This window comes from Desmodus rotundus, chromosome 3 (assembly GCF_022682495.2).
Source record: "Desmodus rotundus isolate HL8 chromosome 3, HLdesRot8A.1, whole genome shotgun sequence".
NCBI lineage: Eukaryota > Metazoa > Chordata > Mammalia > Chiroptera > Phyllostomidae > Desmodus > Desmodus rotundus.
The window spans coordinates 68,796,245-68,821,385 of NC_071389.1; the positions used below are offsets into that span (position 1 = coordinate 68,796,245).

The 25,141-nt window shown below is 37.6% G+C and overlaps 2 protein-coding genes across 5 annotated transcripts in view; both read left to right on the forward strand.

Moving 5' to 3' along the window:
- DR1 (down-regulator of transcription 1) overlaps positions 1-13,059 on the forward strand; it is a 112,154-nt gene extending 99,095 nt beyond the window's left edge. The window contains exon 4 of the mRNA XM_053920070.2: positions 13,049-13,059. The gene's annotated coding sequence lies outside the window, so the exon portion shown is untranslated. The remainder of the gene's footprint in view (positions 1-13,048) is intronic.
- FNBP1L (formin binding protein 1 like) overlaps positions 1-25,141 on the forward strand; it is a 107,203-nt gene that overhangs the window by 40,983 nt on the left and 41,079 nt on the right. For 3 of the 4 annotated variants that reach the window (XM_045199430.2, XM_024565320.3, XM_024565319.4), the window contains exon 2: positions 16,167-16,282. The exons of the other annotated variant lie outside the window; for it this stretch is intronic. In XM_045199430.2, the coding sequence (XP_045055365.1) occupies positions 16,167-16,282 (116 nt within the window). The remainder of the gene's footprint in view (positions 1-16,166; positions 16,283-25,141) is intronic. 4 annotated transcript variants of the gene reach the window in all.

A 25,141-nucleotide genomic window follows, 5' to 3' on the forward strand; every position in this document is an offset into this window, starting at 1 on the left:
TGGTCCCATATTTGTGTGCGGATATACCAGGAGGAACTGGGGAGTGAGACAGACTGTGCAACCCAGGGTTCCAGTGTGGGGAAGGAAAGCCTCAAAACCTCTGACTGTAAAAACCTGTGGGGGGTGTGGCAGCAGGAGAAACTCCCAGTCTCACAGGAGAGTTTGTTGGAGAGACCCACAGGGTCCTAGAATGTACACAAACCCACCCACCTGGGAATCAGCACCAGAAGGGCCCAATTTGCTTGTGGGTAGCAGGGAAAGTGACTGAAAGCCAGCCAAGCAGGCGGCATTGTTCCCTCTTGGACGCCTCCTCCACATACAGTGTCACAATGCAGTGATGGTGGGTTGCCCTGCCCTGGTGAATTTCTAAAGCTCCATCCCTTACTATGTAACAGGTGCTCCAAGACAAAAAATATGGCCCAGATGAAAGAATAGATCAAAGCTCCAGAAAAAATACAACTAAGCAATGAAGAGATAGCCCACCTATCAGATGCTGAGTTCAAAACACTGGTAATCAGGATGCTCACAGAAATGGTTGAGTATGGTCACAAAATTGAGGAAAAAGTGAAGGCTGTGCAAAGTGAACTAAAGGAAAATGTACAGGGAACCAACAGTGACAGGAAGGAAACTGGGACTCAAATCAACGATTTGGAGCAGAAGGAAGAAATAAACATTCAACCAGAACAGAATGAAGATGCAAGAATTTTAAATAATGAAGAGAGGCTTAGGAACCTCTGGGACAACTTTAAACATCTCAACGTCCAAATCATAGGGGTGCCAGAAGGAGAAGAGGAAGAGCAAGAAATTGAAAACTTATTTGAAAAAATAATGGAGAACTTCCCCATTCTGGCAAAGAAAATAGACTTCCAGGAAGTCCAGGAAACTCAGAGTCCCAAAGAAGTTGAACCCAAGGAAGCACACACTAAGACACATCATGATTACATTACCCAAGGTTCAGAATAAGGAGAGACTCTTAAATGCAGTAAGAGGAAAGGGGACAGTTACCTGCAAATCAGTTCCCATAAGACTATCAGCTGAAGAAACCTTGCAAGCAAGAAGGGGCTGGAAAGAAGTATTCAAAGTTAGGAAAGGTGAGGACCTACATCCAAGAATACTCTACCCAGCAAAGCTCCCATTTGGAAAGGAAGGGCAGATAAATTGCTTCCCAGATAAGGTCAAGTTAAAGGAGTTCATCATCACCAAGCCCTTATTATATGAAATGTTAAAGGGACTTATCTAAGAAAAAGATCAAAGCTATGAACAGTAAAATGACAACAAAATCACAACTGTCAACAAGTGAACCTAGAAAAAAAAAAACAACAAGCTAAGCAAACAACTAGAACAGGAACAGAATCACAGAAATGGAGATCACATGGAGGGTTATCAGCGGGGGGCGGGGGAAGAATAGTGGAGGGGGAAGGTACATGGAATAAGAAACGTAAATGGTAGGTACAAAATAGACAGTGGGAGGTTAAGAATAGTATAGGAGGAACTGGGAAAGCCAAAGAACTTAATATGTACAATCCATGGACATGAATTATGGTGGGGGAATGCTGGTGGGAGGGAGGTGCGGAGCGGAGGGGCATAAAGAAGAGAAAAAAATAGGACAACTGTAATAGCATAGACAATAAAAAGTGCATTAAAAAAGTATACCTACAACCTCTGGGAAAAAAGTAAACTGTAATAGCATAGTCAATAAAAAGTGCATTAAAAAAGTATACCTACAACCTCTGGGGAGAAAAAAAATAACCGTTATCTTGCTATTTTTACTCACATTGTATCCCAAGCGCCAAGCTCAACATGCATTCACTTGTTTAATTAAATGAATGAATAACAGCCACCAGGACAAGTATTGCATTGAATGCGTTATTTAAATTTCATTTTATACTCTCACATTAGAGTTCAGTTTTACAGCTGTGGAACCTGAGGCTCAGAGATCAAGAGCTAGTAAATGATACTGAGGTAGGTGAGGATACAAGGATTGTAAATAGATCCTATACTTAAGAGTTTATTGTCCACTAAAAGCTAAATATATACTCTAAATGAACACAGGAAGCGTTGACATACTCTTCATGCATAGATATTGCAGATTTGATGTTTGATCTAATTTACCACTGTGCTGTTTTAATGTACTGATGTGCCACCATTTTTGTTGGTATAATGCAGTTATTTTGGAATTTAAAAAATCTGAATCATTTGCATCTTTCTAGGTGCCTAGCTAGTTATATATGCTACATGAGAATTTCAGATTAAAAGAAGTCACTCTTTTTTTTTTTTTTAATTGATTTGAGAGAGAGAGAGAAACATCAGTTGGTTGTTCCACTGGTTTATGCATTCATTGGTTAATTCTTGCATGTGCCCTGGCCAGAGAGCGAACCTGCAACCTTGGCTTATGGGGATGAGGCTCTAGCCAACTGAGCTGCCCGGTCAGGGCCAAAGGACACTCTTTAATAACTCCATAATTTTAAAGAGGAAGAAGAAGAAAATGATAGAAAATGATAGAAAATGCTTGCTACAGAAGCATGCTCTGTAGCAAGATTAATTGTAATTTAATTCACAGACTTTCTGAATAAGTAAATATGAACATGAAAGTACTAAAAATGATGTAGGTCACTGTGTTGGACCCCCTGTCTCTCCATGCTGAAACTAAAGGAGATAAAGACCAAACCAAAAATGCTATTTTGAACTAAAAGCTATAGATATCTATCAGTAAAAAAGATTTTAGTCCCTGTTAAGAAAAGAAAAGACTATTCAAAAAAAATTTTCAGAAATATGCAAGAGATGAGATTACTTGAAGCATCAGAGGAAAATATGTGGTGTTTGTAGCTTCTCTTAACTGCTCTATTCATACAGAGAGTGTATAAGCACATACTGGAAAATTTTGTATAAGAATATATCCAATAAAAATGATGTTATTAGGTCTTTCAGTGGAAGATTACTTATAAAAGAAGGTCAAATGAAATTTTATGTTATTTTCAGGTTATGTAACTAAATGGCATCGATTTAATTTATTTTAGAATATTTTATTACATATGTTAGATTATGTTAAAGTACCATGTATGTTTCATATTCATATTTTATAAATTTATATTTGTATTTGCCATTTTAAAATATATTTCATTTTACATTTAAAATATGGCCTATATTTTAAATGCTTTAATTTTACCAAGTTTTTAAAAGTAGTTACTGAATTCTGAACACTTTAAAATACTGTTATTGAAACTGACTTTCAATATTAAATAAAATAAATGCCAAAATAAATAATATTGATATTAAAATTAGTATTTTAGCATTAAATGAAATAAATACAGAAAATAGTTTTGTAATAGAAACTGTACATATTTATTGCACACGCTCTTGTAGGCTTGAATATTTTGCAATTAAAAAAATAATTTAAAAATATCCTCTAAACTATGCTTTACATTTGAGTATTCAGAGAAAAGAGAACTTTAGTGAATTCAGTTATTTTAGAAGGGTATGGAATAAGAGTTTTAAAAATTTGTCACCTATCTGAAAATATTTCATATCAAGCTTTATATATGATTTGTTTTTTAGAAATTTATAGCTTAAAAATATCTTTCAAGTGTGACTTATCAAAGAATTACATAGTGAAATTATTTCAGAAATTAACCAGGTGATTTTCTTTCTAAGAAGGTGACCACTTTTAAAAAAGATCGTCTTTCTATTGAACTTAGAAGGGCATTTGCTAACAGCAGAAGAGTTCATTATCTTGCATCCCATGGGGTTTTATCACTAGGTAGTACATACATCTTGTTCGATAGACTTTATAGATTGACAACACACAGGGTTTCTGTATCTTCTGTATCATATCATTTGATTGACAAGGATAGAGAGAATTTGGATAATACACTTATTTTTAGTAGCCACCTCCGTTATGTTTTAGATAGTGAACTGTATGGACTTAGGTGATACTGTCCCTTTTAATCTTGGCTGATTTTAACAGATGTGTTAGAAAATTATTTTCTTATCTCTCTTCCTGCTTTGGATTAAGTAGTTCTTTTTTCCTGAAATGCCTTTCTCTTTCCCATTTAGGTTCTGTATTTACCTGTCTTTCAGGACCCAAGTTAAAATTTACCTGCTGATCCATAACTAACATACTCAAAGTGAAAGATTGAAAGCTTTTCCTCTCAGAGGAAAACAAGGGCGCCTGCTTTTGCGACTTACATTCAGCATGGTGTTGGGGGTTCTACCCAGAGCAGTTATGCAAGAAAAGAAATAAAAGATATACAAATCTGAAAGTGTCTACTGACCACAAAAGTCAGGAGGCTTTGGGTAGAAATAAATGATAAATATTTATTTATGGGTCTTCGGATTTGCACATTGGAAAGTCAATGAGGCAATACCCAGAGTGTTCTGAGGAACAACAGCTGAGTTGTTTTCTTTCTTTTATAGTAGAAGTCACATTTTTGAGAAGAAATCAGCCCTGCATTCTTAGCCCCTGGATTAGTTCAAAATGGTAATCAAGCAGCTATCAGGCTGTCTGGATAATGGATGTCAGATGATCTCGCTACTGCACATTCTTTTCTAAATTCTTCAGGGGTTATCAGAGGATTATCTATAGTATTTATATATCTATATATCTCCAGGCACAACTGAAAAATTAAAAAGTTTAAGTTCTTAGGCCAGTTAAAGCAAGAATGGAATCCTTTTCTCATGGCTCAGCCTACTTAATTTAATGATTTAGTAGCTTGACTGTAATGATTCCATTTTATTTCTTAAGTCTTTCCTCAAATGGAAGAAGCACAATTATCTCTGTTTGCAGATGATGCAATCTTATAGGTAAGAAACACCAAAGATTCTACAAAAAAACTTTTAGAACTAATAAATTCAGTAAAACTGTAGGGTACAAAATCAACATGCAAAAATCAGTTGGGCCTTTATACACTAACAATGAATAATCCAAAAGGCAATGAAGAAAACCCTGTTTATAATTGCATCAAAAATAACAAAATACTTGTGATAAATAACCGATTTTGATGGATAGGTGAAACAGGCCATCAAAAAAAACTACAAAACACTGGTGAAAGGAGACACAAATAATGAAAAGACATCCATGTTCGTGTACTGAATGACAATATTAAGATGTTACTACTACCCAAAGTTTATGTGCAGATTCAATATAACTTAAAATCCCCATGAAATTTTTTGCGGGCTAGAAAAAAATTGTTCTAAAATTCAAGGGACACTGAATAGCTAAAATAATCTTGAAAAAAGAAGAACACAATTGGAGAGCTCACTCTTTCTGATGTCATACTTTTTGCAAAACTACAGTGTGTTACACAACAGAAAGCCCAGAATAAACCCTCACATTTATGATCAAATCATTTTGAACAAAGGTACCAAGACCATTTAATGGAATCTTCTCAACTAATGGTGCTGGGAAAACTGGATATTCACATGTAAAAGAATGAAGAGGAACCTTTTCCTTCAACGTGTATAAAAATTAACTCAAAATGAGCAATGAACCAAAGATCTAAATGTATTAGCTAAAATTATAAAACTCTTAGAAGAAAACATAAAGGAAAAGTTTCATGGCATTAGATTTGGCAGTGATTTCTTATGTTTGAGCCCATGAAAGAAAATAAATAAATTGAACTTCATCAAAATAAAGGACACTAGAATACAGTGAAGAGGCAACTGACAGAATAGGAGAAAATATTTGCAAATCATATATCTGAATAGGGAATAGCATCCAGAGTATATAAATAATTCCTACAACTCAACAACAGAAAACTAAACAACCTGTTAAGAAGTGGGCAAGAGACTTGCATAGACATTTCTGTAAAGAAGGCATACAAATGACCAATAAGCACGTGAAAAGATACTCAAGATCACTAATCATTACAGAAATGCGAATCAAAACGACAGTGAGACCAGTTCATACCCATTAGGGTGTCTATAAGAAAAACAAAGTAACAACTGTTGAGAAATTGGAACCCTGGTGCATAGTTGGTGGGAATGTGAAATGGCAACAGCTACTGAAAAAAGCAGTATGGCAGTTCCTTAAAAGTGAACCATAGCCCTGGCTGGTAGCGCAGTTGATTAGAGCATTGTACCGATAGGCCAGGGTTGTGGGTTTGATCTGCAGTCAGGTTCTCCTGAAATCAGTGTTCTCCCCCACACCCCCAGCTGCCCCTCTCCTCTCTCTAAAATCAATTAAGAACATTAACCATTGTGTTACCATATGATCCAGCGATTCCACTTCTGGGTATATACCCAAAATAATTTAAAGCAAGGTTTTAAAGAGATATTTCTACATCTTTGTCCATAGCATTATTCACAATATCTAGGAGGTAAAAGCAACCCAAGTGTTATTGACAGATGAATGGCTAAGCAAAATGGTATGCACATAAATGGAATATTATTCAGCCTTAAAAAGGAAGGAAAGTCTGACACATGCTATAATATGGAAGAACCTTTAGGACATTATGCTAAGTGAAATAATACAGTCACAAAAAGAAATAAAATACTGTATGATTCCACTTATATATGAGGCACCCACAGCAGTCATGTGCCACATAACGATGCTTCAGTCAACAATGGACCACATTTTAAATTATTTTCTTGTAAGATTATAATGGAGCTGAGTTTTCTATAAGTAATAGCAGGGTAAGAGGTTCAGGAGGAATTTCTTCTTTTCTCTGACCATAGCAGTATCTGTGGGGCTTGGCAATAGATTCCCCCTCATTCAGAGCACCTCCATTTTGAGTGCACAGATTACATCCCAATCAGCCACTGACCTGTCACATCCCAAAGCAGCTTGTCCCACCAGCACCCCACATTCAGAGAGCACTGTAGCCCTCCCAGGTCCAGCTTGTTGATCTTCAGTGCATGTTGCTATAAACTCTTTGTTGAGGACCTGAGCTCCTGTACTAGGACGCCGGTCCACAGGGGCTACCTTAACAAGTATTAAGTGCCACTCCCACTGCAGTAAAAGCTGTCAGTGGTGGTATGGGGCCAGGCTGTTCCTGTCCTTACAATGATATAAAACATAGATAAGATTTTTTCCCCATCAGTTCAATGCCAGAGAGAGCCCTTTCTGCTAGATAAAATTAGTGGAACCAAAAACAAATTTCCAAAGTCAAAATAATTGAATCCTCAATTCTGTACCCTCTCCATGTTAAATACTCCTCCCCTTTTTTATGAACACCACATAAGTTCCTTAATCTGATCACTGCTCCAACGTGTAGTAGCCAAAACCATATTGCCATGGCAATTCCCTATGTTCCTTTATGTCTCCATCTTGATTTCTTATTTTTACTGATCCTGACAGTCACGGTAGTGGTCTGTCCCTTACCCAGCCAGTGTCCCCTCGATGTTTCCAATTAATCGAGCCCACGCCCCTGTTCATGGAGCATTGTCGACAGCTTTAGTGTTCTATTTCTGGTCCTGTTGGAAGGAAGCAGGGGTAAGGCTCGTGGGAGTGTTTATAAAGTAATGTCCGAGGCCTTCACATTCACTCAGCGCTCACTGGCTCACCCAGAGCAGCTTCCAGTGCTGCAAGCTCCGTTCATGGTAAGTGCCCTATGTAGGTGTAGCATTTTTTCTTTTATAATGTACTTTTACTGCACAGTTTCCAATTTAAGATATATTTAGATATATAATACTTACCATTGTGTTACAATTGCCTGTATAGTAACTGCTGTTCAGGTTTGGAGCCTGGGAGCAACATGCTATACCATGTTACCTAGGCTATGTCATCTAGGTTTGTCTTCGTACACTGTTTAACATTTACATGACAATGAAGTCACCTAATGACACATTTCTCAGATTGTATCACCATGGTGAAACAACATATTACTTCAGTCAAAATTATAGACAGAAAATAGAAGGTGTTTGCCAGGGGCTGAAGGGAGGAGAGCACGGGGAGTTGTTTTTCCGTGGGTACAGAGTTTCAGTTTTACAAGATAAAAAAGGATTATGGAGATGGGTAGTCATTATGGTTGCACAACGGTGAATATACTTAATGTCACTAAACTGTACTCTTGAAAATGGCTAAGATGGTAAATTTTATGTATATTTCATTATAATTAAAACGGATATTGTAAGGAATTAGTAAAACCTCTACAGTTTAAAATTTTCTTTTAAGGGAAAAAAATCTTGGTCATATGTTGACATAACTAATCAACCTCAGTAACTGTGTAATACCATGTTTAGAAATATCTTTGTGTTAACTAAGCAAACAACTAGAACCGGAACAGAATAACAGAAATGGAGATCACATGGAGGGTTATCAGTGGGGAGGGGGTGGGGAAAGAATGGGGGTACAGAGAATAAGAAGAATAATTGGTAGGTACAAAATAGGGTTGAGGCTAAGAATAGTATAGGAAATGGAGAAGCCAAAGAACTTATGTACAACCTATGGACATGAACTAAGGTGGGGGAGTGATGGTGGGAGGGAGGCTGCAGGGTGGAAGGGAATAAAGGGGAGAAAAAAAATGGGACAACTGTAATAGCATAATCAATAAAATATACTTTAAAAAAGAAATGTCTTTTATTGTAGCTTAAGATTTGGATTTATATGTCCACTTAATTTCTATGTTATGAAGGAGCGCTTAACTTTGAATAGCAAGTTTAGTTTTTTTTAAAGAGTTTTTATTTATTTTTATTTTTAGAGAGGGGGAAGGGAGGGAGAGAGATGGAGAGAAACATCAATGTGTGGTTGCCTCTCACCCACTACTGGGAACCTGGCCTGCAGCCCAGGCACATGCGCTGACTGGGAATCGAACTGGCGACCCTTTGGTTTGCAGGCTGGTGCTCAATCCACTGAGCCATACCAGCCAGGGCGCAAGTTTAATTTTTTGATTTCAGAGTTTTAGGTTATTTTTAATGAATTAAAATACAACTTTACACACCTACAGTAGAACTCTAACCTTGACTTTACATTCCTTTTTTAAGCATATTCAGTGAAACCCTGCCATAATGTGACAAGTGAGATCCAAAAATTTTAATCGCATAAAATACAGTGTAAGCTTTGTGAAAATTTATTTAGTTTGTTGTACTGTCAGAAAAAGCACAAAAGTAGAGATGGTGAAGAATTGTACCTAACACTTCACTGAAGATAGAATGTCCCAAATGATCTTGTGTTCATTCATTTCCTGTGTTAATCTCCGAAGGACTTTAGCTTGTTGCTTTTTTGAGGGGAGCAAGGCAGAGGACAGGAAACAATTATATTCAAATTTGTATAACCTCTCTCTCGCAGCTTTGCTTTATGTTTGTCAGCTTCATTAAAAACATGATATAAAAATATCCCTTTGATTTTCAGAGGTGGGGTTTTATTCCCAGAGATTTGTTGCATTTATGAAATTTTAGCTGTGTTAATTTGGGTTCTCTGAGAATGAGCCACCCAAATGGGATTGAACATGCATCAAATGCTTTAGAGGAGGAGTCCCCAACCCAGGGCCAAGGACAGTTACAGACTCGGGCCAGTTAGGAACTGGCCCGCACTGGCAGGGGGAGAGCTTGAATGCAATGCACTTGAATCATCCCGAAACCTACCCTCCCCCAATCTGTGGAAAAATTGTCTTCCACAAACTGTTCCCTGGTGCCAAAAAGGTTGGGGACTGCTGCTTTAGAGGGAAACCTGTCAAAGGAAACGAGGGAGCCAGAGGCAAAAAAACCCTGTGAGACCACAAGCCAAGGCTGACCTTGAGGTAAAGGGGGAGGAAGAAAGGAAGATTGAATAGGAACAGCCTAGTTTGCAGTGAAATTTTAAGGAAAGTTCGGCAAGACTTTTAGGGAGTCCTTGAGCCAACTTCATGTATCAGTAGAGCCCTTGGACTCCTGAACCAGATCTTTCTTTGCATCCCTGCTTTTCTCAGTCACGGTGTGGGAGCAGCCAGAGCCCTCGTCATCTATGCCCCCTGTGGTTAGAAATTTAGAGGCACATTCTCATAGCCTCACCTTCTCATAAGTTATTTTTTATTCTTTGTATGGAGTCTTTTATGACCTGCTAAATCATTGCCTTTAAAAGACATTGCTCTATTAACTAAACCTTTTGTGGATTCATTTATAAACTATACTTGGAGAAGTTGAAGAATTGCCTTGTTTTTGTGTTGTCATGTATTTGGCGCTTATTGATTTAAGTTACAAATGCAAAAGAGGGAAGGGGACCTCTTCCCCCAACCCCTAAATCTCTAACACCTCCTGTATCTTTATTCTCAACTAATGGCCTTGCCCTGTATTTTACTAAAGAGAATACAAGTGTTCACAAGAGAATTTCCACAGCTACCACCACCCCATCTACCAAGCTGTCTCTCCTGTTACTGTAACTGAACTTCCCATGCTCTTAGTAAAGGTCAACCCCTTCATTTATGCATCTCATCTCTTCAGTGCTTATTGCTTCAGTTCTTCCTCTTTCTTCATTATCATTATCTCCCTTTCTGTTGTATCATTTTCATTAGCATATAATCATTGTTTTTTCTATATAAAGCCTACCCACACTTGATTCCACTTCTCTTTTTAGCTATCATTCATTTCTTTTCTCTCCTTTAAAGCAGAACTCCTTGGAACTGGTGTCTACATTCACTGTGTCTAATTTCTCTCCTAATTTTAACCTACTTCAATCAGGCTTTTGCTCTTACTACTTCAACAAAACTGTTCTTGTTATGAACGAAGGTATGAGATATTGTTAGTGACTTGCATATTGCTAAATCCAATGGTCAGATTTTAGTTCTCATCTTACTTTCAGTGGCACTTGACTAAGCGGATCACTTTTTTTCTGCTTGAAAGAATATGTATTCATTTGGTTTCCAAGATACCACTTTTCTGGTTTTACTTATCCCTCATTGGTCACTCCTTGTCAGAATCCTTTGCTGGTTCCCCCTCAATTTCTTGACCTCTACAGAGTGGTAACTGAGACTGCATCTAGGATCGTGTCTTAACAATGTATCTTCAGGGGTACTACTTCCAATTAATTCCAGACACTACTTATTTAACTGCCTACTCAACATAGCTACCTGGATGTCTAAGCATGTCTGAAACTTCACTGTCTAAAACCAAAACTGTTGTCTTCCCCTCAAACTTGTTCACTTAATTGCCCCACGTTAGCTCAAAGCAACCTTATTCTAGTCAGTGGTACACAAAATTTATGTCATTCTTTCACAGTCCATTCTCAGAACACCAGAAAATGCTGTTGATACTCCCTTCAGAATATGTCCAAAATCTTACCCCTTTTCTCCACTCTGCTTCCCTCACCCTGGACCCAAGCCAACCTGATAACTGCTCTGGAAAATTGCAGTAAGTAGCCTTCCCAAAAAGCCTCCCTTGCTTTGAATCAGGGTTTCCCCCCACACCCCCCTCCTTAATCATCATAGAAGCCAGAGAGATCTGTTTAAAGATTTAAGTCAGATGATATCAGGCTCAAGCTCCTCCATTGTGTTTCATCTCACTCAGGGTTAAAGCCAAGGTCCTTGGTCCTTATGGTGGAAGATGAGGCACGTGTGATCTTTCTGATGCCACAGACCTCCATTTCAGCTTCTAGTACTCTTCCTTCTGCTGGCTAGCAGCTTGCTAGTGAGCTTTGGACTTCTTGGAATACATCAAGCATATGCAGGCTCAGGGTCTTAAACATTTTTTTAAACAGCTAAACCTGAAACTGCACTAGTTCTTCAGGTAAGCAGGTGCTCTAGAAGTGTGGACAGGTTATCAAAAGTAATAGGAAGGCAGAATAAAAGTACATAGATGTTTGTGGTAAAATGAGAGTTGGAGAATGAGAAATTAACCTCTGATTGCTGCTTCTTTAGTGAAGTAGGAAAACTAGACTATTAGTTGAGAGTGAGATGGATAGAAGGTGGTGTAAGTTTAAAATGAAAGAAGTTACGAGACAGTTGGCTAGGATATTGGGAGAGTGAAGGGCTTCAGGCTAAGTAGCAATAAAACCTATTAGATTAATAGGCACAGATTTCAAATATGAACAGTCAGTGTGGTTCATCTGTCCTTCCATTTTTCCTTCCTTCATCCCTCCCTCCTTTTTTTCTTTTCACAGTCAGCAGCATGGGAAGTGGTTGGTGAATGTAAAACTAGGGTTGAAATTTGGCAAAGCAAGAGAAGGCAAGGACAGGGAGGCTATTTGCAGGAAGCGATTACAGTGATGCATCATGGAATCCAAGCTGTGTAAAGATGGAAATGAAGACAGGAGAGGGGTGAGAGGTAGTAATAATGTGTCAGAATCGGTGGATTGAGGTCTGTATGGGGTCAAAAAAATTTTGGCCTTGGTGTATTGGAGTGAGTTGACAGATGGGGCTAGCCATCTGAGAATGAGATTCTTGAAATTTATTGGGAGGAGGGAGTCTTGTAGTTGTTGCTAATGACCGTGGAAATGACCATAGGAGTGAATTGCTGAGGTAGTGTAAAGGAGAAAGTTACGGGAAGGGAAGCAAAATAATACGCAGTATTGGAAGCATCATCTGGAAAGAATTTGAAGTCATTAAGAGCTTAATTTTGAACCTAATTAAATTTTAAATTAAAAATTAATATTCAAGTGAGTTTCTTAAATATACAAGTTTGCATCTGTCTTAAAAATAAAACCATGAGGAAACATGCAAATAATTAAGTTGATTTTTTAAAACTTAAAATTTTCCTCAATTTACTTTGGAAACATATGCTATTGACCCTGAGTTATAAATTGATTTCTTAGCTCCTTGAGATTAAAACACAAACAAGTTTCTACAGTCCCATATGAATCAAAGAATGAGAAAAGCAATTTGTGTTAGATCTTAACAGTGTTTTTGGCAGTACTTTGGTATTCAGAAGTGCTGGAGAAACTTTGGCAGAAAAACAGAGTCATAGATTAAGACCAAACTAGGACAGCAAAGTCACTATTCTGCTTTTTAGTGAAGAAAGTCCTTTTTTAAGCAGTTGTGACCCTTGGTGCTTCACCAAAAATACTTTATTGGGACTTCATTTGGATGCAGGGCTGTTGTCAAAGTAATTAGAAAAATAAGGATTGAATATTAAATAGTGACTTCTTAAAAAGTTACATTTTATGATACATAAAATAGTTATTTTTTATGCCAGCTTTAATTTAAAATGTTTTTCGTGTGTTCCCAAATAAATAAGGTAAAATAATTTTAAACATTTTGTAAATTCAAAAAAATTTTAAGGGAACAATAAGAGCTTTCTTAAATTTAAATTATGTGATGATAAAATGGGAGATATACAAGGTCTATCCAGAAGGTATCCAGCCATGTAATATGAAAGATAGAGACATTTATTGAAGAAGATACAAGATACAGGATACATTGTGCACAGGACAATGACAACGCCTTAGTCCCCTTCAAAGTAGGCACGTTGGGACCTCACACGGTTCTCCAAATCACCATCAGCTGCTCTATCATATTTTGCTGAATCTCCTCAATGGTCTGAAATCTCTTCCCTTTAAAAGGTGATTGTAGTTTTGGGAAAAGCCAGAAGTCACAGGGTACCAAATCTGGGCTGTAGGGGGCTGAGCCACCTGGGTGATTTGATGTTTCACCAAAAAGTCTCTGCACAGGACGTGGTGCATGAGCAGGTGCGTTGTCATGATGAAACTGCTGGTCTCCAGTTGCCCATAGCTCTGGCCCTCTGAATCATCCGAGTAGTTTCTGCAGAGGAATGTTCAAGTTCAATGTAAAATTTGATGCAGATTCGTTGCTGTACTCACTCAGTCATTGTGAGTGTGGTGGCCACACAGTACACATGCTCACTCAGTGGTGTCTACCTCCCCTACTGACTACAACAGTGAAGTCGTCATTGTTCACGGATGCATATTCCGGTCCTCTCTCCTTGGCTGCCAGGTTACATCTCTGTGTTGCATACTGTTCTCATTATGTTAACAGTGGCTGGACTTTTTCCGGACAGATGTTGTATTTCACAGAAGCTGTGTTTAGAATGAATGTGTTGAAAAAGGAAGGAAGGGGATGATTAAGGCAAGAAAATGGAAGAAGTTGGACTCAGATAGTAATTAGAATAAATCCATAGAAATAAGAGCAGTGTGAAAGGCAGAGAGAGGACAGGGAAGTGAGGATAAGTTTCCTATTTTGATGACGAAGTAATTTATTTATTTTTAAAGTACATTTTATTGATTACACTATTACAGTTGTCCCATTTTTTCTCTCCTTTATTCCCTTCCACCCTGCACCCCCTCTCCCTCCAGCATTCCCCACCCCCCTTAGTTCATATTCATGGGTTGCACATGTAAGTTCTTTGGCGTCTTCATTTCCTATACTATTTTTAATCTCCCACTGTCTATTTGGTACCTACAGTTTATGTTTCTTATTCCCTGTACCTTTACCACCCATTCTCCCCCTTCCCTTCCCCGCTGATAACCATCCATGTGATCTCCATTTCTGTGATTCTCTTCCTGTTCTAGTTGTTTGCTTAGCTTGTTTTCATTTTTTTTTTTTTTTAGGTTCAGTTGTTGATAGTTGTGATTTTGTTGTCATTTTACTGTTCATAGTTTTGATCTTTTTCTTACATAAGGCACTTTAACATTTCATATAATAAGGGCTTGGTGATGATGAACTCCTTTAACTTGACCTTATCTGGGAAGCAATTTATCTCCCCTTCCAAATGATAGCTTTGCTGGAGAGGGTAATCTTGGATGTAGGTCCTTGCCTTTCATGACTTGGAATACTTCTTTCCAGCCCCATCTTGCCTGCAAGGTTTCTTTTGAGAAATCAGCTGATAGTCTTATGGGAACTCCTTTGTAGGTAACTGTCTCCTTTTCTCTTGCTGCTGTTAAGATTCTCTCCTTATCTTTGATGTTGGGTACTGTAATTGTGTTGTGTCTCGGTATGTGCTTCCTTGGGTCCAACTTAATTGAACTTTTATATATTTGTTATGGTGACCAACTCTAAAAATACTTTTTGGAGAGTTAACATATAGATGCAGTCCAAGGGTCTGTTCAGTGGGTTTATACCATGGGTGTTTTTTTTTTTTTAAGCCTCATCCAAGGTTATGTTTCCATTGATGTGTGTGCGTTTGTGTGTGTGTGTGTGTGTGAGAGAGAGAGAGAAAGAGAGAGACAGACAGACAGACAGACAGACATTGATGTGAGAAAGAAACGTTGATTGGTTGCCTCCCATACACACCTACCTGACTGGGGATCAAACCCAAAATGCCGGTATGTGCCCTGATGTGGGATCAAACCTGCAGCCCTTTGGTGTACGGGATGTCGCTCCAATTAACCGAGCCATCCAGCCATGGCCATGCATGGTTTTGAGTATTGAAATGATAGGAATGACATTTAAGTTTTTAAACCAGCCCAATATAGGTGTTTTATATAAAATTCTTCAGATGATTTAATTTTTTCTTTGGGAATCCTCGAAGATCTTGAAGTAGATCTCTAGGGGATTATGTAAATTTGGAGCAATGTATTCTAAATTTAATTTGGAAAGTGATTAATTTCAGGGATAGGAAACGATGGTTTCTCAGGCAACAGCTGGAGGGGAATTTTTTTTTTTTTTTGAGACTTGAAAGAGCCTTGTCGGACAGTATATTCGTATTTTATGTACTGCATTTCTGAACACTTAATGACGTCACCATAGTCCTATACAGGTGGGTGATGGGATTCCCATTTTAAGATGAAAAAGTTCAAACAGCTTTGGTAACTTGCCCAAGGTCAGACATTGGGTAAATGCAGAGCCCAGAATATGAATCCAGTTATATTTGATTCTGTTCAGCCAAACAAATCTTCAGTGTTTGCTGTGGTGCCAGGCATACATGGTGCTTATGCCTTGGCAACTCAGAGTTGACTAATGTATGGTTCCTGCCCTCAATATATGAGGTCATAATTTTTAGGGAGCACTGGGGACTCAGACAAAGACCATTTCTTTCAGTCTGTGAGTTTAAGGCCATTAACTGGAGGGCCATTTTCTGGAGGACCAGTGATCTGAACTGAATCTCAAAGGAGAAATAAGAGTTAATTGAAAAAAAGGTGACTAGGGAAGGGTGTTGCAGTGAGGAAGAACTACAGGTGTAAAGTAGCCTAATTTACGAACGTATTTCTGTCTAGGTCTTAAAGGATGCTGTGGGTGGGAGCCAGGAAAGAGCCCAGTTTTTTTCTTTCATACCTCATTGCCTCTCTGGACAAGTATCAGAAATTGGTTAAAGCATTTGTGGATATAATTAGACTTTTCAATGTACTTTTTACCTTCCTTTTCTAGGATCAGTTCGACAGCCTAGACAAGCATACACAGTGGGGAATTGACTTCTTGGAAAGATATGCCAAATTTGTTAAAGAGAGGATAGAAATTGAACAGAACTATGCGAAACAATTGAGGTAAGTTACTTTTTTTCCCATGGAATTCTCAGAAGTGAAATTCCATGTTGAAATAGTTGGATGTTAGGTAAATGTGATGTACTAGAGGTTAAACTCTGTTTCATTAAATCACAAGTAGCTTTCATTCCAGAAAGCTACTAAAAACCCTAAAATCAGAAAGCAAAATGCCAGGAAAAAAAGCAATACCTGGGTATAAATTCTATACTTTACAGTTTTATTCCTCTGTAGTTTTTTGCTTTAGTAATCTTTCTAAAGCACTGAAGATTTCTCAGTTTCTCATTTCTTCTATGACTTAGAAATTGAGTGTGCTGAGCTGATAAAATCATATGCTATTGATGAAAGTGATTTTGCAATGTGTATTAGAAAAGTTTGAAAAGAAAAATTTTAGTCTTAAAACAGATGGAATTAATCTTAAGATTTTGTTCAAGCAGAAAATCATTGTTAGACCACAACTTGACAAATAGTTTTGCTGGAACTTATTCAATAAAAATGGTACTTAGTGTTTGAAGCCTGGATACCAATCAATCTAAGGTCCTAGGGGTAGGGGTTAGGATTCTTTATATTGCAAATGTCACAGAATCTACCCTAAACAGGCCCAGATAACTAAAAACTCTTGGCATATTTTGATTCTGGGAACAAATGTGTCCAAGCTCCATTTCTGGATTCTGCTCTCCTTGTCGCCTTTTCCCTCAGGATCCTTCCATTCAGTAGCATCCTTTCTGACCTCTTAGCTCTAGATTTCATGTTTTTATACCTCACATCCTGGGGAAGAATGATGGTTTTATCTGTTGTGCGTTTGGGGGAGGGGAGAGGACAGGGAAGGGGGAAGGAAGAAATAAAAAGAAGGGAGAGGAGGGGGCAAAAGGAAAGCAGAGTGCAAGCTTGTATCAGCGTTTCTTCAGAAACCCCAAAAAAGGTTTCTTTGTTGTGATGACCCTGTTTAGGTTACATGCTTATCCTGAACAATTCACCAATGTGAGAATAATTAGAATGCCTTAGAGCTAATGATTGGGAAGGAATAGTTATCCAAATGAAATTTAAGGTAGTGGATCGCAGAAGGAAGGGTGGGTCTAGTTGAGTGATAAACCACGTGTGCCCACTACAATAGTAGTGGTTTGTACAGTCAGCTGACTTGAGTATAGACAAGTATGAATTAGATAAGTATGAATGGATTACTTATAATATTTTTATAATGATGCACATACTATTATGACATTTACTGAAAGAGTGGCATCATGCCAATTTCCTCATCCATTTGTCATCTTTTTTTTAAGCTGTTATTTTCCATTTGAGAATATAAATGAGAACTTATTAGTATATTAATAATAATAGTGATGATATTTCACTTGTCCAGAAGTTACAATCTGCAAACTTTACCCCTTAAGAAATCTAGAAGCACCGAGGACCTCTGAGAACTTAAAATAGCAATTGAAATTGTATTCATATATGAACAACAAAAAATTTTCCTCATTTATTTTTAAATTTGGTCTCAATTCTAGCACATTAAATTCTTTGAATTACAAGTTTTCCAATAGAAATGAGAAGCAGAAATGCTATAGGCAATACAATGATGGCAGTGTGAAACGACAAACAATAAAGGAAAAGACTAAAATACTACAAAAAACACCTAAAAAAGTTTCCAGCCTAAAAGTATCTTGTCACTAAGGGAATGATGAAAATACTATGGAATATGCAATTTAGATAAATCAGGTGTACCAGTGTATTTAAATTTAAAAGGCCATTTACTCCATTAGTGTAAAAAACAGGTTGCAGAACTAAATGTATAGCAAATCTCCTTGCTTGCTCTAGTTTGTGTATACAACTATGTAAAAGATTTGTATGTATTCTGAAGAGGTCCAGAAAGATACACCCAAATTGTTTTACAGCAATTGCCCCTGGGGAATGGGAGTGGGGGATGGCAAGGGAAGGAACTTTTTTACTTACAGTTTTGAATTATTGAAGTCTTTTCAACAATTACATATTCTTTTTATAGTTTAAAACATTTTTAAGCAAGGAATGTGGTATACTTCAAAGGAGAATCTTGCAAAAATTATAAAATAGAAATTGGTAATTTTTGAGGCGAACTTCAGCAGTCTGGAATATTTAGCTGTTCAGAATAACTCGGGCCTCAAGAGTTTCAGAGCGGCCAAGATTTTACCAACATAAGAGCGCTGTAATCAGATGGCAGGCGTGTTTGCCTTTCTGTTTCGTGACTGATAATAATCCTTATAATTTTCACTTACTTGCAAAAAGAGATTTGAACACTGCTTCATTGAAGCAAAAGTGGCAAAACCCCATAATTATATGATATGAAGAATATAATTTTGCAGTGAGAAAGTAGAGTTCATTATGTACCGATGCTCTAGAACAGTGACTTGCATCTTTTTTCTGTCCCAGCATCCTAATAATGGCTCTCACTTGCAGTTATGCTTAACAAGGGCAGGGTTATGGGAAGATGGTGAGGAATTCCAGTAAGGACTAATTGGGAAGAGGCATGTCGAATAGAACTTCAAACCACCTATTCTCTCCCCTCACTCTGTATTGAGATCTGCTGCTTCAGATGAACACTTAGTAAATGATTGGATTATCAGCTGCTCTTTATAAAATCTGTTTTGTCCAAAGGGAAGAGGTTATCCTTGTTTACTTCCTCTTCTCTGATAGGAAAAATTCTTTTGGTTAACTCCCTCTTGTTTATGCTACTGCAGAGGACAATTTCTTTCACAGTGGGCAGCTTTTCCCCCTCCTAAATAATAACTATATTCACAATGTTAAACACTTACATTTTAAACATACAGGGTATGGCAAACATAAGTTTACATTTGTGAGTAAGTGAAACACAGCATTCTTTTTTTTTTTTTTTTTTAATCATCACCCAAGGACATTCTTGCTGATTTCAGAGAGGGGGGGAGGGAGGGAGAGAAACAGTCATCAGTTTTCTCTAGTATGCGCTCCAGTGGGGGATCAAACCCACAACCTATGCATGTGCCCTGACTGGGAATTGAACCCACAACCCTCTAGTTTATAGGACAGTGCTCCAACCAACTGAACCACACCGGCCAGAGTAAGTCATTCTTTTAATAACTTACAATTTTGTCTTTGTATGGCAGAGATTAACTAAAATTTCTAATTAAAAAGAAAGAAGCTCTATATACATGATAGGTGTCAATTTTTTCCCTATCATGTATATAGAGTAAAAATAATTACAGTATTAAGTTCTATCATAGAGATTGTTATGTGAAATTATATTACCCTACCTCCACCCAAGATCATTTCTGTTTGGTTCAAACATCGCACTGTGGTATCCTGGAAGAGAAATAGACTGGACGATAGGAAGCCTATAGGCTACTCTTAACCACAGTCAAAATCTCTCCAAATACTTCGGATCTTAAATTCATTTCTGTACCCTTGCCAGGCCTGGCAACATAGCTCATACCTGTAGAGCTGAGTGAATATAAATTGAGTGAGTAAATAATTGAACGATCTGTGCTTTGGTTTGGTTTAGAAATTAGTGCAGGCAACTGTAATTGAACAACAATAAAATAATTAAAAAAAAAGAAATTAGGATCTCTGCCCATATGCTGTATTTCTGATCAAGTACTGCTTCCTGTGTGAACTAGCATTTGTGCCATACACGGCTGGTCCTTTACTGCGTCAGTTTACTCGTATGAAGATTTTTTTCAATTGACCCCTGCAGTTCAAACCTCCATTGTTCAAGGGTTAGTGGTACATCATTGTGATGAAGTTGTTGTTTCACCAAAAGCTGTCCCAAATATTTAGGGTAGGCTTAGATTTAGAATAATCCAAATAAATGGGAATACTGTAGCCTTTTCTTTCTCATGCTTCTTTATCAGAATTTTCTGTTTCTGTGTCAGTCTGTTTAGTCTCAGAAGAACCCAGAGAGCTCACCTTTGTACTGACTTTCTGAAAATGGAGATTACTTTGATTCTTTGTTTGGCCATTGTTTAATTCTCAACTGCTGTGGCCTCCACTGAGTTTTTGATCAACTGCTAAATGTAGTAAGCCTCAATAGTGGCATCTGGGTACAGGCAGGAGGAACTATTCCCCATATTTTGGGGTTTAGATTAAATTTCTTCACAGAGTTGGATTCTGTGGAAACTTTTGTTCCTACCAGTCCCTATTACATGGTTACTGAGCCCGCCTGGGTATGTATGTGTTGTACAAGGTGACCAAATCATATGCTTTGTTAGCTAAATAATTTTTGCCTCTTAATTCTGGAATACAATTCCCCTACTAAAATGTAAATCCCACAGAGGTAAGAGGTTTTTCTTTGTTCTGGGCACTGCTTATTCCTAGCTTCTAGAACAGTGCTTGACACAGAGCAAGCACTTTTTTTTTTGTATTTACTTAACATTTATAGAGCATTTAATATGTCAGTACTATGTGAGTTCTTTTACACATATTAATACATTTCATTTTTATAAAACCCAATAAGATGTCACTGTTTTTTGCAAAAAAATTAATTTTTATTTTTTACTTAATTTAAAAAAATTTTATTTTTAAATTACAATTGACATTCATTATTATTTTATATTAGTTTCAGGTGACAGCATAGTGGTTAGACAGTTACATACTTTATACACTGATCCTTCCGATAATGGAAGTACCCACCTGGCACCAAACTGCTAACCTACATTTGCAACTACTGGGGTTTTGGGTGTCCTTTTCATTTTATATATGCTGCTGTCTCATTTAATCTCCCCAAGAGTTAGATGATCTTTGTCGCTATTGTATTTCTTGGACCTGTAGAGTACAGTACTTGCCTTGTGGTAAATGTCCAACAGTAAACTTCGGAATGATTCAGTCGGTGAACTCTACCACTTCACCAGTAAAGACATTCAAGCCTATCACCTTAACAAGAATTGCAAAGCCTATTCCTGATTTTTGTATTAAAATGTTTTCTTAAGTTAAATGATGAAGCAGAACCTAACAAGTAAAACATAAAGTCTTAAGAAAGAAAATGATTTATTTTTTTTAATTTATTGTTGTTCAGTTACAGTTGTCCCGCCTCTTTTTCCATTGCTCTCCCCTACCCCATTCCCGCGACTCCCACAGTCAATTCACCTGCATTGTCCATGCCCATGAATCCTCTGGTCATGTTCCTTTGCTTGCCCCTTCCCCTTCTTCCCCTGTTACAGAAAATGATTTCTTACCAGTTGTGTTAAATATTTTGATAATGAGCTTTCCAGTGAAAAGGACTTAAAGACCATATTGTTTAAACAGCTAAAAAAGTAATTTGGTTGTTAAATGGTGTTGGCTGTATAGATCACTTAGTTAATTTCTTAGCTCTTTCATAAAGCTTTGAATAGGTTTATTTCCAAATTATTTATTTTTGTAGGCATTTGAATTGTGTAGCAGTTAGTAAAGTGAGATAAAATGTTTATTTCATCATCTTATATGTACAATGTAGGCAAATCAGACAGATGCAGAAGCTTATTTGAATCTAGGACTATGAAGGTGTTACGTAATTCTCTTTTAAGACTATAGTATTTAGAAAGAAAACAGAAGTTGACTTACAGAACAAAATTTCTGTTGCCTATCTTGAACATATCTGAAAATATTCTTCTGAAAGATCTGCAGTTGCCTGGAAACCAAATTGTTATGCCTGTTTCATATACTCTTTGTTTATAGACTAGGGAGCTGATACTATATATACATTGTCCCATGTACATTTTAGGTACATTGTACCTGTGACATGCTAAAGGTAAGGCAAAACTAGGATCCGGCATTTAAGAAATAAGAATAGATAGTAACTTTGTTTACCTTTGTGTTCAGAGAAGTTTGTTAGTTTTCTTCCTCTAGGTCATCTTATTTCTTCTTACCATCTATCTCTCAGCATCTGCCACTGGTAGAAGTATAATAATTGAGGATGAACTATGTCCTTTTAGAAAACAAATATGATATTCTGAATTTGGTCTAATATCATCTTGTAGTAGTCCCTTTTTTTTAACATTTAATTTTTTTAAATGTGGTAAAATAGATCTAACATTGACTTTACCTAAAATCATTTTTAAGTGTACATTTCACTTAAGTGTATTTATACTGTTATGCAGCCAATTTCAAGAACTTAATTCTTCTTGGAAAAAAACCCCTCTGTACCTGTTAAGAAACAACTTGCCATTTACCCTCCCTCCAGCCCCCAGATATTTTACTTTGTGTTTCTAAGAATTTGTCTACTGTAGCTTACACCTCAAGTAAAATCTTACACCTTTTTTTTTTTTTTAATGTGACTGGCTTATTTCACCAAGCAGAATGATAAAGAAGTTTATCCATGTTGGGACATGTGTTAGAATCTCCTTCCATTTCACTCCATTGAATCTATATACCACTTTTCCTTTGTCTGTTGATGGACACTTGGGTATTTTTCTGCTTTTTGGCAATTGTGGATAATGATGCTGTGAACATGAGTGTACAAATACCTGTTTGAGTATCTGCTTGCAACTCTTTTGAGTCTGTACCTAGAAGAGGACTTGCTGGATCATATGGTAAATTGTATTTTAATTTTTTTAAGAAATAGATACTGTTTTCTGCAGCGGCTGAGCTGTTTTACATTCCTATCAGTAATATACAAGGGTTTCAATTTTTCCACATCCCTGCCAACACTCATATTCTGTTTTATTTTAATAGTAGCCATCCTAAAGGGTGTAAGAGATCTCATTGTGGTTCTGATTTGCATTTCTTTAAGGACTAGTGATATTAAACAATTTTTTCATACAAGGTCTGTCCAGGAGATATCCGGCCATTTAATATGAAAAATAGACACATTTATTGAAGAAGATACAAGATACAGGATACATTGTACACAGGACAATGACAACGCCTTAGGCCCCTTCAGAGTAGGCACGTTGGGACCTCACACGGTTCTCCAAATCACCATCAGCTGCTCTGTCATATTTTGCTGAATCTCCTCAATGGTCTGAAATCTCTTCCCTTTGAAAGGTGATTGTAGTTTTGGGAAAAGCCAGAAGTCACAGGGTACCAAATCTGGGCTGTAGGGGGCTGAGTCACCTGGGTGATTTGATGTTTCACCAAAAAGTCTCTGCACAGGACGTGGTGCATGAGCAGGTGCGTTGTCATGATGAAACTGCTGGTCTCCAGTTGCCCATAGCTCTGGCCCTCTGAATCATCCGAGTAGTTTCTGCAGAGGAATGTTCAAGTTCAATGTAAAATTTGATGCAGATTCGTTGCTGTACTCACTCAGTCATTGTGAGTGTGGTGGCCACACAGTACACATGCTCACTCAGTGGTGTCTACCTCCCCTACTGACTACAACAGTGAAGTCGTCATTGTTCACGGATGCATATTCCGGTCCTCTCTCCTTGGCTGTCAGGTTACATCAGTGTTGTGCAAACTGTTCTTGTTACATTAACAGTGGCTGAACTTTCTCTGGATAGATTGTTTGCCTATTGTATATCTTTGGAGAAATGCTACTCAAGGTCACTGTCTGTTTTTTAATCAAGTTTACTTGTTTTCTTGTTACTGAGTTTTAGGTGTTCTATATCTATTTCAGATTTTCACCCCTTATCATATCATATCATGTGATTTGCAAATCCATTCTCCCATTTGATTGCTTGCCTTGCCATTCTGTTAATTGTGGACTTTGATGCTCAACAGTTTTAAATTTTGATGTCTAATTTATTTAGTTTTCCTTTTGTTGCCTGTGCTCTTGGTGTCATATTCAAGAAATCATCGACAAATCCTATGTGTTATGAAGCTTTTCCCCTGTTTTCTTTTAAGAGTTTTTATATTATTAACTCTTATGTTTTGAGTTAATCTTTGTATGTGGTGTAAGATAAGGAAGGGTGCACCTTCATTCTTTTGTATGTAGATAGCTTGTGTGTGTACGTTTATAAAACAATAATGTTTTATTACTACCAGCATGAGGGTTCTGCATGGGTGGTGGGTGTGCGGGGCTCAGGTGAGGCGTGGTCTGAGAAGATGATGATCGGGAGGCTGGAAGGAAAGGGGCTGGGTCTGGAGGTCAGCTCCAAGGGCTCCTCAGATATACTTCTGGGAACCGGTAAAGGAGTCATGGAGAGTTTCTCCATGCTGCTAGTAAGATTAAGAAATTCTTGCAAATCTAGCTGCCTATCACAGTTGAGGTCCAATTTCTTCAGCATGCCATCCAGGACACAGGTTCTTCTGGTTCTTTGTGAAGGCAGCCAGGTCTGTATTTGTGAAGGTTAGGTACTCCGTCTTGGGGAGTTTGTAGCAGTTACCATCCTTTTCAGCCCGGTTCTGGAAAACAGCGGTCAGAGACTTGCTGCGATGCTTGGTAGGGCTGGCCGTTTTTGCCCTGTGGGAGTGGAGTGAGGCGTGGAGTCTGTGAGCGGGAGTGGTGCCTGTGTATGGATACCTTTTACATTTAATTTTCCACTATCTAAGAAAAGGTTCATGGCTGTGAAGTGATTAAAAACCCATTTTGAGGTAGTTTAAGTATAATGGGAAATTTATTAGCAAGAGAAATTTATGTGTTAAATTTTTTGTGGATTTGATTTTTTAATTAAGCTTAAGTTGAATAGTTCCGCTGCTGGAAAGCCTGAGGCACTGATGCATCTGGGTCACTGGGAGAAAAGTCAGTGTCTGAAACACAGAGCCCTTTGCTGTTGTCTTTTTCTTTGGGCTTCTTTGGGTGGATTGGCTTTGTTCTTTCAGTGCAGGCTGCTTTCCTCATATGGCAGAAAAACACAGCCACCAGCAGTGCCAGATTTACGTCTCAGATTCAGCTCTCATACTGGCCTCAAAGCTGTATTGGGTCCAAAGACTTAAAAATTCCAGGAAGAAAACTCCTTGGCCCAGCTAGATTGTTTTCTACCTGTGGATCACTTAACCGAGCCCCAC